This window comes from Myxocyprinus asiaticus, chromosome 26, assembly GCF_019703515.2.
Source record: "Myxocyprinus asiaticus isolate MX2 ecotype Aquarium Trade chromosome 26, UBuf_Myxa_2, whole genome shotgun sequence".
Lineage (NCBI taxonomy): Eukaryota > Metazoa > Chordata > Actinopteri > Cypriniformes > Catostomidae > Myxocyprinus > Myxocyprinus asiaticus.
Genome location: NC_059369.1, coordinates 21,136,926 through 21,154,147, shown reverse-complemented (window position 1 = coordinate 21,154,147; position 17,222 = coordinate 21,136,926). Strand labels below are relative to the sequence as shown.

Sequence of the window (17,222 nt, the reverse complement as noted above, 5' to 3'; positions counted from 1 at the left end):
TTACCCATTTGTATCTTTTGGAGGTGACAGGGTGCAATTAGGGATAAAAAGCGCTCTAGGCTCTCCTGAAGGAGGTTAAATAATAACAATTAAGTTTTCCTACCAGACTGGGTGTGTTTGTCATGAAGTGAGTTTAGCTCTGCATTAAGCTAATAAACAGCCTGCACTCATGCAGGTTATGCCTAGTTCTGATTTGGCATGATGGTTTTAGAGCATTAGGACAGATTGTGCTTTATAAATGACAAATGTCATTGACTGGTTTAGTTTTAATTTATTTAAACATTTATGTAAACATGTCCAGGTAGTTTTTCACCACAAATTTGAAAGAAAATATAAGAAACTGTATTTTACCTGAAGAGAATGAAGCCTATTTATAGGACCATTTAGATTTTTAGCATTATGACATTACTGCCATGACAATAAAACTAATTTCCTCCCAAAATTCTCATTACCTTAATGTGTTCATAGTTGTTCAGAGTTTTTCTTTTTTTTTGTGATTATTACTATAAGTACTTATTATTCTCAGTGATTATTCTCATAAGATTCTCATTACTATAATATGATGTATGAATACTTTTTTTACAATATAAATGATAAATGATCTTGTAAAGTTTTTTTCACATTACCATAATGATAATTTGAAGGGGGGATGTGGTTAATTGTCATGAAAATAATGTACAATGCACAGATATCTGAAAAATGGTACAAAAAATACAAAATATGTTTTTGTTTTTTCCTCCTTTTGGTTTTGGGGCAAAATATTACATGACACGTTTACAACATTCTTTGTAAGATTCACCATTTTAGTTTACATAAAATCTAATATGCCATATACAAAGGCATTATTTGAACGGTATTTAAATATGTACGGTATACAACAATGATATGATCACATCCTCTGCAGCTCTAGTTTCTCTGCAGGATCACAACTCTGTGTGTGTCTGTGTCTGTAATAATAACTATCTTGCTATTTAACAGCATGGTGTCTGCATTGGCATTCTGTATGTCCCTCACAACAACACAAAACGTCCCTTCATTCTCCTTCTCCTCTGAAGCTGGCTTTGCTGTTGGCCTGTACACAGAACAGACCTGAGGGCTCGGCCTCATTAGTCATTAAAACCCATGAACAACTAGGGAAAAGAGAGAACATTTGTTCGCTGATTCAGCCTCTATAAATAGCTATAATTGAAAAGAGATTTTAATGACTGTTTTCCACTGGGCTGATAATAAGAGCTGGAGAAATGGTGAGCGCTGCACTGGCTGTTCAAAGCCCCTCAGCAAGCTTTGAACTAACAACCAGAAACACATTTTGTGAGCGTCTTATGGAGCAGTTAGGCTCTGCTGAGCCAGGGTCAGTCCTCCTGGTGTCTATTAGACAGTGACCACAACCACACAGGCACCCCCACCCAACACACGCATCTCTGTATAACCCCTGCAAAACTGGATGACTGACTTCATGAAGGAATAATTCACTCAAAATGTACTCACATCAAAAATGAATCATTTACTTACCATCATGTTGTTCCAAACCTGTAGATATGTAAGCGCAGCATAGTTCTAGTGGGAAGACTAGCAGCTGTACATCATCGCACCATTAGCTACGTAACTCCTAGCCAATCACATGTAAGCCATTGCTTTATAAGTCTGCTCACAATCTATCACATTGCTGTTTCAGTGTGCTAACACGGCAACCTCCACCACCCCACCATCACCAGTTGAGTCCCGTCCTGTGCGGGGACAGGCTTCTCGCCCATGCCTCCTATCTCCGGCAAGATCTGATGGTTCTGAGTACAACTTTTTCAGACCACCAGGCGGGGCTTATGCCAAAGAGAAACATTACTTTCCTGTTTCATATTCCTCAAATAAAGGTAATCTAAAACTTTACTCAAGTGTGCGAGTCTTCCTGATAGAACTTTCTTTCGTTCATGAAACACAAAAGGACATACAATATTTAGCTGAATGTCATGGCTGCCCTTATCGCACAGCTTCAGAAGACTCTGATTATAGCACAAGAGTTGTATTGATACTTTTAATATACATTAATGGTGCTTATTTATCATTTTTGGGGCTTGACAGCCACTGTCCCTATTCAATGTCATTGTCACTATCACTAAACAGCCAGCACATTCAAACCATTTCCTTTTTTGTTCTATGGAATAAAAGGAAAAGCATACAGGTTTGGAAAGACACGATGGTAAGTACATTATGACAAAATGTTCATTTTGGGTAAACAAATGTTTTGTTTTTTTGTTTTTTTCATGTGCTTTTACACGTTACATACATTCTATCCAAACATTAAAAATAGATAGTCTATTCCACCCAGGTATCCTAAGCAACCAAATTGGCCCGGTTGCTAGGGAGGGTAGAGTCACATGGGGTAACCTCCTCGTGGTTGCTATAATGTGGTTCTTGCTCACGGTGGGGCGCATGGTGAGTTGTGCGTGAATGCCCGGAGAATAGCGTGAAGTCTCCACATGCGCTACGTCTCCGTGGTAATGAGCTCAACAAGCCATGTGATAAGATGCGCGGATTGACGGTCTCAGATGCGGAGGCAACTGAGATTCGTCCTCCGCCACCCGGATTGAGTCACTATGCCACCATGAGGACTTAGAGCACACTGGGAATTGGGCATTCCAAATTGGGGAGAAAAGGGGAGAAAATAAAATGAAATAAAAAAAAATATAGATTATCCATGACTTAGACAATGGTACTGGAAGTGAAGGAAATTTGGCCAATTAATTGCCACCATCTGAAAGCAACACAGACACATTGCCCTCTTACAGTAATGATTGAGCTCTGGCCTGCCCAGTAATCCCTTTCCAAATGTTGCAATCTAAGAAACTGAGGACACTGCAAGTCTTGTTTTCAAGTGAAAATATCAAAATGTCCTTAAAACAACACAAATGTACTCACAAGCCTTGTTATTTTCTCAAGTGAATTACGTTTGCTTTCTTAAGTAAATGTCTTGTTTCAAGGATGTTTCAATATTTTTACAGTAAAACAAGACAAAATTACTGATTAAGACAATGTTTTTTCGCAGTGGAACTTTCACAGTTTTCCACTCGTCATTCAGAGAACACAGAGGAATATTGTTCCTCTCTCAGCAGTGGAAGGAGAGTGTTCTGGAGGGATTTGCATAAAGTAGATGTAGATCCATTGTTGCTTTTACTCACAGACTTATGGTCTGACATTGTGACTTTTTGCAGCTGAGCAGAGGAAAGTAATGGACTCCAGTAAGACTAATGAGGCTTTTATAAGGAGACTTGTGTCCAGCACTGGTCTGACATTGTGACTTGAGAACACAGCCACTCTGTTTATATAATGAGTAGCCACTAATTGTTAAATAGCAACAGGAGGTATTTCAGACATGCAAAACCCAAGAGACTTTAATTTACATTTAGGGCATTAAGCAGATGCTCTAATCAAGAGTGACTTTCAAACAGTGCTTCGGCTTCACATGTGAGACTGCCTGGTCAACAGATGGCAATCATGCAATTCAGTGAGTAACCAGCTAAATACACCAATTCATCTTATCATACAAACCCAACAAGTTAATAGAGCTAGTACGGCAAAACAAAACAAGCATCAAATAAAATTCATCAAACAGAATGCACTTGGATGTAATGGGAGAGTAGTTGAGGTGTATGTTTATAGTCATTTTAGAACGACTTTAAAAATGGCTCATCCCACATCTTTACGTATTTTCCTGCCCATTTCGAGACTTGTTTCTCAGTCTGAGGTGTGAGAAATTGGGGCTTAAGTAGGTGGGTTTCTTGACACTTTAAAGTCAGAACTATTAGTTTTAAAAGTTGTGATCTGGATGCTGGTCATTAGAAGGGGATGCTGATGTTCTGGTGTACCTTCATCATGAAGCTGCATCAGGATCGTCATGCAGATCGACCAGCTTCATCAGGTATGTTTTTCTGGTCCACTAACTTGACCATCATCAAATCAGCATTAGCTGGCATAAACCAGCCTAGGCCAGTAAGGGAATTTGTGAAAGTCTAAGCTGGTCTTTTCAGCAGGGGTGTGCCATAAGCAGCTGTTTATTGTTTGCATTGTGATTGGCAGGATTATATTAATACAGTATATGCTCTTCCTGATACTTTGTTTGAAACTCTGTTTTGGGAAGCACTTACTGCAGCAGTGTCCTGCTGGAGGGCCTGAGTGGCAAAACGGGCCACGTGGTTGATGATGGGGGCAAAGTTGGTGGGTCCATAGAAGCGGATGTGAGGCAGGCAGTTGGAGTAAGCCTGAATGATCCCCTCAACACCTACACACACAAACACCTGCTGATTAACATACACATCAGCTTGTTCAGTGGATGCTACAGACATAAAAAGTTAATGAAAAAGGAGACAGTCATGTCTCCATAGGACGAATAGCTTATGTTGCTGCATTAGGGGTCATTAGAAGGAATGCGTTTTTGTACAAAAAAAACTAGACAAAGTGCAACGAATGAAACAGAACACGTGTCTCGTGGTGTGATTTTAAATTTTAAGTTATTGTTAATTTGAAACGGCGTCTAAAAAATGTGACACTGTAAAAACAGCGAAACGCAGCACAATGGTTAAAGACGTCCATCTAGAGCATGTTTACACAGAAAAACAGCGCATACTAATTTAAAACACCTTCAGTGTGAAAGGCCCTTTACACATTTGTAAGTTGCTTTGGATAAAAGCATCTGATGAATGCATAAATGTAAAATATGATGTATATGATTCTCACCTGAACAAAAAGGGTTGGTGGGATTAAAGTTGATTGCAAATTCATGGGATACCTGCAATATAACGGGAAAAAGAACAATAATAATGAGGAAATCACATTGGTAGCTGAAAATCAAACAGAAATTGACAAATAAACAGAATAAGACTGACAAATATTTCCACAAATTTGTCTTCCCTATAGTAAGAAAAAATATTAGATACATTCTAATTCTAAAATTCATTGAATGTTCTAAAACATTCTAATTCAAAGACTACGTCCACACTAATATGTTTTGGTTGAAAATGTACAGACTTTGCTACGTTTATACCGTATAAAATGGAGACTTTCGAAAACGCTCTCTAGTGGCAAATACTTTGGGAAACAATGACAAATGGAAACAGAAAACAAAATTGTGTGGACATGGCCTTTTCATTTGAATACTCCATTTTCAGCTTTTTAACGTCATCATTTTCCTAAGTATGTGGTAATGGAGAGCATTTTTTAAACACACCGTTTTCAGTGAAGGAAAACGTCACTCTAGAGGATGAGACATTGACTGAGTTCATAAAATCCAGCTCTCTACTTGAATTCTATGAGTTCTCATGGAAAACATTGTAATTCTATTCACTAGTTGTCTCTTTACAGCAAGCAATACCATCTATCTATCTATCCTTCTCTCTCTATTCACTCTATCAGACTTCCTTGTATTCACTCCGATGCCATGGCAACGCAGATGACAGTTGTATAATCACTGGGATATGTGAGTATTATTCATTTTCTTTATCTCCCTCTTCTCTGTCTTGCACTTTAAATTCTTGGTTCCATTTCACACATCCACAGCCTATAACAGCCTTTCACATTCAATTTAATTTGATCATCCAACTAGTATCCACACAAAGAGCTTCACAAAAATAAATATGCAAAAATACATTTACACTCACTCAAAAACAAACAATCATACATGGACACGCCCACATAAATGTACACACAGTTATGGACACTTTCTCACCTTCCAGTCTGGTGGAAGTTGAGCCCCAAATCCAAGTGCAGGAAACATTTTGTCCCTGTGGACATAAAGTGTGAATTAGGAGGTGTGTGATCGTACCAGACACTGCTTTTGTGGCCATATGGAGATCATATCGGTAATTAGTATTTATTACTAATACCGATACATACGTGTCATAGTCTTGGATGATCTGGCCCACAGCCCAGATGGCAGACAGATATTCGTTGCTGCCCATTGGATTGATATAATGCAGAGAGGACGGTTCCCTTGGGTTTCCATTGGACGCTGTGAAGTCAATGCCAACCTGGAGAAATGCATATCTATAGTGATGCACTAATTCATGCCAATAATGAATGAATAATGTTTCAATTAATATCTTGATCTGTCTTTTAAAAATAATGGCAGTGGATAGTAACTTACTTTAAAGAATAAAAAGTACCATAAAATGATTTAATACGATTTGTATGTCATATTCCAAGTGTTCTGAAGGCATACGGTAGGTTAGAAATATTGAAAATCTTGATATCTGTTGTGCTTGTTCACAGTGGTTCTTGTTCATGCAAGAACTTGCATATTTTTTAGGGCTAAACAACTCAAATTATCATGTGAAAATTGTTCACAAAAAATATGTTTTGGGTTGTTTCTCACCAAAACCTATTGTATGCCTTCAGAAGTTTCATGGACCACTTTTATGATACCTTTGGGTCCTTAAAAAGCTTTTGTGTTCCACATGAGAAAGAAAGTCATACTGGTTGGGTTTGTAACAACATGAGGGTAAGTTACAACCAAATTTTCTTTTTTGGGTGAACTTGAAGAGACTTTCATGTTTTATTCCACTACCTGAATTTCACACAGTCATACCTCAAATGTGCATTTTGAGGCATGCTTTTAAAATGCAAGTTGCTCTTTAAGGGATAGTTCACCCAAAAATGTAAGTTCTCTCATTATTTACTCACCCTCATGCCATCCCAGATGTGTATGACTTTCTTTCATCTGCTGAACACAAATTAAGATTTTTAGAAGAATATCTTGACTCTGTAGGTCCATACAATGCAAATGAATGGGTGCCAACATTTTGAAGCTCCAAAATTCACATAAGGGCAACATAAAAGTACTCCAGACTCTGATTAAATCCATGTCTTCTGAAGTGATATGATAGGTGTGGGTGAAAAACAGATCAATATTTAAGTCCTTTTTCTTTCACTTTCACTTTCTCCTCCTTCTGTTTTTGGTGATTCACATTCTTCATGCATAAAGCCCCCTACTGGGCAGGGAGGAGAATTTATTATAAAAATGACTCATATATTGATCTGTTTCTCACACACACCTATCATATCGTGTCTGAACACATGGAGTTAACCACTAAAGTCATTTGGATTACTTTTATGCTCCCTTTATGTGAATTTTTGAGCTTCAAAATTTTGGCACTTATTCACTTACAGTGCTGGAATATTCTACAAATCTTTATTTGTGTTCTGCAGAAGAAAGAAAGTCTGGGATGCCAGAAGGGTGAGTAAATCATGAGAGAATTTTCATTTTTGGGTGAACTATCCCTTTAAGTTGTCTTGTAAACTCACTTTAAAAGAACTTACATTTAAAAAATCAACTTCAAAACTCAAATTTTTTGACTGTAATTAATGTTGTAGAACAAAATATGGATGTCCCTTAAAGTACTGTTAAACAGATGAACGGTATTACTCAAAATTCTTAAAACCCATTAGAAATTTCTCTTCTTCTGGGTTTTAAAACTACAAACTGAACAGCTCTTTGAGGTGTTGTATTAAAAATACAGACAGCTGTTAGTACAATGTAGCATTTGAGAAGCATTTCTCGGTTAGTGGTGCATCAAAGCTCATAGCTTAAGACAATGTTGCCTTCACCCAGGGAGGTTTAACCGTCAGGTCATCTCAAGCTGAGATCTGATAGCTCAGTCCCATGGCTGTCATGAACCATAAGACCTGTTTCTCTGACTACATGTCTACAACAAGACACATATTTAAAAAGTGCAGAAAGACCCTGTGTCTAATCTTTACACATCATAATTCCTATAGAGCACACCTATCCACTGAATGAACACCCCTCCTGAGGCTGATAACAGACTAATGAAGGGAAAAGAGAAGGCAGGAGGGAGGAAATGAGTGGACAAGAGGAATAGGAGGTGACAGAATGAGGGTGCCCTTTAATGTGACCAGCCTCACATTGCCTGTCAGGGCCTCCGGCTGACCAAGCTGTGAAGTTAAGCACATGAGAATAAACTGTAGTGATGTCTTCTATATTCTCTCCAGTGTGGATGTAACAACAATTTCCTTCTCCTTTTCCTTGGGGGAGTGTCTGACTTGCAAGGACTAAATGTAGAGTCATGGAATACAGAGTAATGCTTTTTCACGTAAGTACTGTGAATGTATATGTAGAAAAAAAACACTCAAAAATGAAAATTCTGTCTTAATTTTTCTCACCCTCATGTCGTTCTAAATCCATTTTCCTTTCTTTATTCAGTGGAACACAAAAGGAGATGTCAGGCAGAATGATTAGGACTGACAGCCTAAGTTACAGTTCACTTCCATTGTATGGAGAAAAAAAAGACGCAATGACAATGAACAGTGACTGAGGCTAACATTCTAACTAATTTCTCCTTGTGTCATGGAAGAAAGAAAGTCAAATGGGTTTGAAACAACATGAGGGTGAGTAAATCATGAGAAAATTGTCCTTTTTGGGTAAACTATCCCTTTAAAGTGGTCATATCATAATTTTTTAATATACTTTGTTTCCCTGAAGTCCCTTTATAATCTTAGTCAAGGTATTTTTGCAACAAAACTACCCTCCATTTTCCACCCTCTCCTTTAGAATTAAACAAGCCAGTTTATGTGAAATAAGATACTGCACTTTGCTGTGCATCCACACAGGCTGCGGGTTTGTTGTCGTGTCCAATATAGTTTGCACTACCTCATCCTCCAATAACAGCCACTTTGAAAAGCATGCATTATATTGTAACGGTTTCACAAAACAATCCACACTGATATGTGACACACACAGTGCACAAAAAACCATTAGCCATTGTTGATGTGTAAATGTGGTCACATGTTCCAAGCATTTCACATTGAGCTGTTTTTGTAGCTTACTTTCAATTAATTGTCTTTTTGGCCTGGGGAGGAAGTTTTCAATTCTAAAAGTTATGTTACATATTCATAGTACAATGAACTGTTTTATTTCAAAAGATTTAAAAAAAAAAATTATTTGCACAATGACCCCTTTAAAGGGATAGTTCACCCAAAAATGAAAATTCTTTCATCATTTACTCACCCTCATGCCATCCCAGATGTGTTTGATTTTCTTTCTTCAGCAGAACACAAATGAAGATTTTTAAAAGAATATCTAAGCTTTGTAGGTCCATACAATGCAAGTGAATGGTGATCAGACCTTTGTAGCTCCAAAAATCACACAAAGGAAACATAAAAGTGATCCATAATACTCCAGTGGTTAAATCCATATCTTTAGAAGCGATATACAGTTGTGCTCAAAAGTTTGCATACCCTTGAAGAATTGGTAATATATGTACCATTTTGGCAACAGAATGGCACAATCATAAAACAAAACACTGCAACAAATAAAAAAATTAAATTACCCCTGTTCAAAAGTCTGCATACCCTTAGTTCTTAATACTGTGTATTGCCCCCTTTATCATCAATGACAGCGTGCAGTCTTTTGTAATAGTTGTCTATGAGATCCCAAATTCTAGCAGGTGGTATAGCTGCCCATTCGTCTTGACAAAATGCCTCCAGATCATGCAAAGTCTTTGGTCATCTTGCATGAACCACACGTTTGAGATCTCCCCAGAGTGGCTCGATGATATTAAGGTCAGGAGACGGTGATGGCCACTCCAGAACCTTCACCTTTTTCTGCTGTAACCACTGGAGGGTCAACTTGGCCTTGTGCTTAGGATCATTGTCATGCTGGAAAGTCCAAGAGCGTCCCATGTGCAGCTTTCGTGCAGAAGAATGCAAATTGTCTGCCAGTATTTTCTGATAACATGCTGCATTCATCTTGCCATCAATTTCCACAAGATTCCCTGTTCCTTTTAGAGCTCACACACCTCCAAAACATCAGTGAGCCACCACCATGCTTCACAGTGGGGATGGTATTCTTTTCACTAAAGGCCTTGTTGACCCCCCCAAACATAGCGCTTATGGTTGTGAGCATAAAGCTCTATTTTGGTCTCGTCACCTAACTTACAGTGTGCCAGAAGCTGTGAGGCGTGTCAAGGTGTTGTCGGGCATATTGTATCCGGGCTTTTTTGTGGCATTGGTGCAGTAAAGGCTTCTTTCTGACAACTCGACCATGCAGCTAATTTTTGTTCAAGTATCGTCGTATTGTGCTCCTTGAAACAACCACACCGTCTTTTTCCAGAGCAGCCTGTATTTCTCCTGAGGTTACCAGTGGGTTTTTCTTTGTATCCCAAACAATTCTTCTGGCAGTTGTGGCTGAAATCTTTCTTGGTCTACCTGACCTTGGCTTGGTATCAAGAGACCCCCGAATTTTCCACTTCTTAATAAGTGATTGAACAGTACTGACTGGCATTTTCATGGCTTTGGATATCTTTTTATATCCTTTTCCATCTTTATAAATTACCATTACCTTGTTACACAGGTCTTTTGACAGTGCTTTTCTGCTCCCCATGGCTCAGTATCTAACCTGCCCAGTGCATCCATGTGAGAGCTAACAAACTCATTGACTATTTATACACAGACACTAATTGCAATTTAAAAAGCCACAGGTGTGGGAAATTAACCTTTAATTGCCATTTAAACCTGTGTGTGTCACCTTGTGTGTCTGTAACAAGGCCAAACATTCAAGGGTATGTAAACTTTTGATCAGGGCCATTTGGGTGGTTTCTGTTATCATTATGATTTAAAAAGGAGCCAAACAACTATGTGATAATAAATGGCTTCATATGATCACTATCCTTAAATAAAAGACAGTTTTTTTGCATGATCAGTCATATTTTCAAAATCAATGCCAAAATTTCACAATTTCTGGTAGGGTATGCAAACTTTTGAGCACAACTGTAATAGGTGTGGGTGAGAAACTTTAAGTCCATTTTTACTCTAAATCTCCACTTTAACTTTCAGATGTGAAATTTAAACTAAACAGGCACTGGGGGCCTGGGTAGCTCAGCAAGTAAAGATGCTGACTACCACCCCTGGAGTCGCAAGTTCAAATCCAGGGTGTGCTGATTGACTCCAGCCAGGTTTCCTAAGCAACCAAATTGGCCCGGTTGTTAGGGAGGGTAGAGTCACATGGGGTAACCTCCTCGTGGTCACTATAATGTGGTTCTTGTTCTCAGTGGGGCGCATGGTGAGTTGTGCGTGGATGCCACGGAGAATACCGTGAAGCCTCCACATGCGCTATGTCTCCATAGTAACATGCTCAACAAGCCATGTGATAAAATTTGCAGACTGACGGTCTCAGATGTGGAGGCAGCTGAGATTTGTCCTCCACCACCCGGATTGAGTCACTATGCCACCACAAGGACTTAGAGTGCATTGGGAATTGGGCATTCCAAATTGGGGGAAAAAAAGAACAGAAAAAGAAAAACTAAACAGGCAATATAGGTGATACATGTGACTTTCAGATATGAAAGTGAAAGTGGAGATTTAGAGTAAAAAAAGGACTTACATTTCTCACTCACACCTATTGTATCGCTTCTGAATATATAGATTTAACCACTGGAGTCTTATGGATTACTTTATGTGTTTTTTGGAGCTACAAAGGTCTGATCACCATTCACTTGCATTGTATGGACTTTCAGAGCTGAGATATTCTTCTAAAAATCTTTGTTTGTGTTCTGCTGAAGAAAGAAAATCAAACACATCTGGGATGGCATGAGGGTGAGTAAATGATGAAAGAATTTTCATTTTTGGGTGAACTATCCCTTTAAAGCAAAATAACTTGCAGGCCTTCTCCGGAACTTTTCAATGTCCTGAAGCAAATCTGTTCTGATCTACAGGATGGAAAATCCTAAATGCCTTATACTTTAATATAAAGAGAAAACATTCTCATTCTCCTTTGAATGCTGCATTCACAGGTCTGTTTGAACCCTGCAGAACCCTGAGCTCTGCATTCCATCTCCACAAAGGTGCTGTAAGCACTAATGCATCAGTGTACAGCTGCTTTCTACACAACTCCAATCAGCTCCACTCTGAATCTGTACAAGGCTTAAGCCCACCGCTTCAATTCTGGAGAATATTTCACCTACAAACACACTCCACATAAGACTGATTGAGTGTCGTAGATATGTTATTCAAGAAGTGCTCTAAAGCATGAACCTGTGTTGGCTCTAAGTGCCGAAGTTAGATGTAGTATTTTCCAATGCTTCCACAAATAGTGCTCTTATTTAGAGCTTAACAGTAAAAGAAACTGGTTTTTCAACATCTTTTAAGAAATAACAAACTATACAGAGGAAATCTATTTTATGAGGGTTTATAATAATCTGCAGGGCAACATACTGGAATAAGAATTGTGAGGCGGCATCATTGCAAGCAAGATATCGAAATTATTTTGCCCAAATCTTTTTCTTTTTTTTCAGAGGCTTATGCAGCTTTTCTCACTTTCTCCACCTCTCTATTTTCTGCTCCCCATCTCTCCCTCTCTCTTTTTTACATCCCCCTGTCTCTCTCTGTCTTTAGTTTCAAATGAGAGACATGGACCTCTACACTGCAGCACACAGTAACTATAGCAACCTGTGAATTTCTCTAACTTTTCCATTTATAAAGCCTGTTCAACTGGACAATGTATGAAAAGAAAACACATTTTATGTGCCTTATTCACCATTTTTTGACTTTGATGTTATATGTCAAACTGACCCACCATACAAATATCACACACTTCAATGGAGCTGTGTTGAAACCATATTATGCCGTCTTGATTTTTAGCTGAAATTTAGTGAGTAAACGAATATATTTACAAAATCATCTGCATACAAATGATGTTTTTGCATTTTGCATGCATGACCCACGCCCCCCCACCCCCTTTCAAAAGAGACATTAAACTCAAGAGGTGATGTTACCATACTCACAGTAAACATGAGCTGGCAGCCACCCAGAATATAGTCCAGGAAGGAGTAGTCCCTTGTAATCTATAGAATAATAGATACACAAGATGTGACTACGTTTTATTTACATAAACAGATCACATGACCATTTTGGACATTCCTAAGGCAAATGGTTATTAACTTAAGTCTTTGTATGGGTTTTTATGTGTGCATATAATGTGATTTATAAAGAATAACTGAATCATTTCCTGGTATAATGACTCATTCCATCACTACAGGCGATTAAAGCTATGGTGTCGGTGCAGGACTGACAGGTGTTTTGTGCTGATATTCATACATGTTATTTAATGGGGATTTAGAACTATTAAATGAATCGTTCCTTACAGCAAAGCCAAAATTAAAGACCTTTTATTTGCAATAAAAATTTAATTAAATAAGATGGCACATTAGAAGTATGGAATGTGCTTTAATGTACATACAGAATGTATTTAATGCTGCTTTTTGTTGCTGCTATTTGCAATCATATTCATTCTAAACCAACATACTAGTAATTAAATGAGGAAGATCAATAGCCTTTCTATTCCGTTACCTTGCATGACTTCACAATTATGATTCCAGAGTTCTTGTAGTTCTTTTTCTTCTGTTTTTTGGGATTAATGCATTCAAACTCAACCTGTGAAGACAGAGCACTGTGTTATTGTCCACCTTTCATTAAAGGTCATTAAAAGAAAAAAATGCTATAGACTTGTATATTGGCCAGGTTGTTTTATAGGCCAATATTGATAATAATGGCCAATTAATAATAAACAATAATAGCCTTTAATTTTGAGATATCCTGCATATGCCATTAACAATGCTCACTTTTCTTTTTTAGTGAATGTAGAGTAAATATTGTGTAACATAACAGTTCGTTTCATTTCAGCAATTTTGTGTAGGCCTACATCTCCTTTGCTGTCATAATATATGTATTGTAAGTAAATATACTTTTATATAACAGTATATACAGTATGGGCTATTGGCCATTTTGTCTCTAGATAACATTTCTTTAGTTAATATTGAATCTATGGCACTGTGTCATTTTAAGGTTTCCCATATTTACATGACCACTTCATCTAAAAATCAGTAAGACAGCGTTTTCGAATAGAAGCTACCATGCGTATACATCTATTCTGAAGTGATTATATGAGGATTGCCATCATCTGTCAATTCTAGCGTGAGCACCTGAGTGAGACGTGAGTGTAGTATGAAGCAAATCACAGTGGGAGCTCAATTTATTTACAACATGCTATAAAATATAAATGTAAGCTAATGTTCTGCAACAGAATGTCACAACCAAAAATGAGTGAAAGAGCATTTGTTAGTGCACTAACTCTTTCTCAAGGATAAAATATACCCATTTTCTGCCTAAGTGTGACTGGTGACATACAATGCTGGTGAACAAGGCAGAGGTGAAATAAGGATTTGCATCTCAAAAGAGCCAGTTACTCTCTCTGATTCTCCCTCCCACCTCCTCTCTCCTTCTCCCTCTGTCTGTGTCTTTCTCACTCACTAATTCTTAGCTATTATGCCAGATAATGAGGCATAGCTAGTACTCACATAATATTCTGGCAAGAGAGTGGCAGGCATTAATGTGAGCCAAGTTTTACAGTTCCTACATTCTAGAAAATTAAGAGACTATACATTGTCTTTTAACATACTTTTACTTTTAATTTAAGGCAAGTTCCCCTCCACTGAGTCCTGAGCTTAACTCATCTTCTTAGTGCACTTTAATGCACAAGTTTAATGTTAATGCACTCATCTTATCTTTCAGAGATGTCAGGCAAGTACGCATACAGTATTTAGCATACTTTGAGTTTTGCGAATGAAATGAAAAGAGAATATAATGCTAAGTTAAAGATAGACCAATATATCAGTCTGGCCTCACAAAACTATGTCCAGGTCATTGTTTTTGTAATTCATATGATTCTCAGTGATCTTTCTCATTAAATTACAATAAAAACACTGACTTTTAACACTGATATTTAAATCAGCATAAATGAAAGGCAGTACAAATGACTACTACCTTGAAGTATAAACACTTAAATTAATAATAATCATTAAATTAATTAAGTATCATTTTATTGGTTCATTTTAACCAAGCTCACCTCCACTGAGTTCTGTGCTTCACGCATCTTGTTGACGGTGGTCTGAAACTCGCCGATAAAGTCATGGCCTCCATCGTTATCGTAATCGTAGCACAGCACCTATGACATCACATATTTACTTCTATACATGACCCATACGAACATGACAAAAAGGAAAAATGGATGCGAATATATAACTGTATATTTGATCTCTGTCCCTGGCAATCAATCTCCTAAACTGTGCTAGCTTCATGAATCTTATATCACTCTGCTGTCTCTTGCTTCTCACGTGATAACATTTCATCTCAAATCAATATTTTATGTCCATTTATTTGTTTATTTGGTAAGCAGCTGTGTAATAACTGGGGAAATGTACAGTTATGCAGTCATTATCCCAAAATAAACTCCTTCAGGGTGTTAACTCAATCACCCTGTCAGGAGATTTATTTTGCAGTAATGACTGTACATTATCCCTTAACGCACCTTGATGTTTCTGTCCACATCTCCATTACAAAGTGAGATTAGAGGCACAGTGAAGGACTTCCATACAGGATCCAAAGTGTTCTTGATGACCTAAAAATCCATATCCAAGCATAAATGAAAGTAGACATTTTCCCTTCATCAACTCAACACACCCTCCATCAGTAATTCCATATCCATTATGCGGTCTGTTTCAGCATCTTCCAGTTTATTCACTGTATTGTTTTGCTTTGTAATGCGTACATAATAGATCTTTTTTATTTTGGGCCTTCATTAAATGAACAGACAAAGTCTGTAACACAAACTTTAACTCCTTATAAAGCAGTAACAGGTGTGTATAAAAGTTATCATACCAACAAGACAGAGTTTACTCAGTGTTTTACCTCTGTTCTGTGAACCATCATCCATTTCCCATCATCCCCTTGTTTGTGGAATTCCAAATAAGGGTCTGATTTACCGAAAAAGTCCTGAAATACAGTCAAAAACAAAAAAAATGATCACTATCATCATCATATTTATTATTTTATAAAGTTGAGAGCTTTTGAGAGTGCTTGAATTGGTTATCACAACCTCTTCACTCACCTTTTTATCCAGCTTCCTCCCACACATGGTCAGGGTAATTATTCTGTTGTCTGATAACTCCTGTGCTGTTATCTAGAGCAAGCACAGCATATCGTGACGCTCTAGTACATATTCTATCAATGCATATGTCTGATTTAGTGTATCGTTTGGTGCCTTACTGTGATGGCTCCCTTCCCCGCTGGCTTGCCATTAGCTAAAATCAGTGGTCGATGTAGCTTCTTATTTGATACAATCTAAACACAACACAATAGATAAACAGTTAAGTAGAGGCTAATTTATCATACCTAAGCTCATAAATGCACAATAAGTTAATTTCTTAAAGGCATAGTTCACCCAAAAATGAAAATTCACATTAAGTCATTAATTATTCACCCTCATGTTGCTCCAACTCCATATTAATTTTTCCCCTCAATGGAACACAAAAGGAGATGCTAGGCAGAATGTTTGACTCAGTCACCATTCACTTTCATTGTATGGAAAAAAAAAAGACGCAATAGAAATGAATGGTGACATTCAACCCAACATCTAACAGCATAAAGGTTTGGAACAACATGATGGTGAGTAATTGATAATAATAAAAAAAATATTTGGGGGTAATCCAATTAAAGGAATGAGAAAACAGCATATAACAGTGGTATCTGGAAGCAGGTGGAATAAGAATATGCCACTGTACCACTCCTAGGGTGCAGGTGAACTCGCCCAGAAAATCATGCTCGTAAAGCTGGGTGCTGCACTTGTCCTCATCAAACATGGCAAACTTGAGCTTCTGGACCTCCTCGAAGTGGTAGTCCACTTGGAATTTCACACCAAACACAGGATTCAGGTTGTTGATGGCAGTCTCTGTTCGAGTCAGCTGGATTCGACACACAAACACAGGTCATGTGAATTTGTAATTTGACAAAAATATGACTAGGTCCCAATTCACGCAGCTGAATGTAGCCAAAATCTGATTTTCTGCTCAAATCTGATTTTTTGCAAATGTCACACAACATTTTAAATGTAGCCCATATCAAACACTACTCTGAAAAGCTGACACTCGTTATTTGACCTGCATGCGTATAACACTCCCTGAGCATGCATATAACAAACCCAGACATGTTCATTATTTTAATATGTATTAATTTATTAAAATTGTTATTAGTGGGCCTGGGTAGCTCAGCGAGTATTGACACTGACTACCACCCCTGGAGTCACAATCCAGGGTGTGTTGAGTGACTCTAGCCAGGTCTCCTAAGCAACCAAATCGGCCCGGTTGCTAGGGAGGGTAGAGTCACAT

The 17,222-nt window shown here is 37.9% G+C and overlaps 1 protein-coding gene across 2 annotated transcripts in view; it reads right to left on the bottom strand.

Moving 5' to 3' along the window:
* Positions 1-17,222, bottom strand: part of LOC127416987 (copine-2-like) — a 40,224-nt gene that overhangs the window by 7,935 nt on the left and 15,067 nt on the right. For both annotated transcript variants that reach the window (XM_051656654.1, XM_051656652.1), the window contains exons 3-14: positions 16,620-16,799; positions 16,105-16,179; positions 15,947-16,018; positions 15,748-15,831; positions 15,368-15,457; positions 14,906-15,004; positions 13,351-13,434; positions 12,786-12,845; positions 5,884-6,017; positions 5,717-5,771; positions 4,729-4,780; positions 4,140-4,273 (exon numbers count right to left, since the gene is read on the bottom strand). In XM_051656654.1, coding sequence (XP_051512614.1) covers positions 4,140-4,273; positions 4,729-4,780; positions 5,717-5,771; positions 5,884-6,017; positions 12,786-12,845; positions 13,351-13,434; positions 14,906-15,004; positions 15,368-15,457; positions 15,748-15,831; positions 15,947-16,018; positions 16,105-16,179; positions 16,620-16,799 — 1,119 coding nt within the window. The remainder of the gene's footprint in view (positions 1-4,139; positions 4,274-4,728; positions 4,781-5,716; positions 5,772-5,883; positions 6,018-12,785; positions 12,846-13,350; positions 13,435-14,905; positions 15,005-15,367; positions 15,458-15,747; positions 15,832-15,946; positions 16,019-16,104; positions 16,180-16,619; positions 16,800-17,222) is intronic.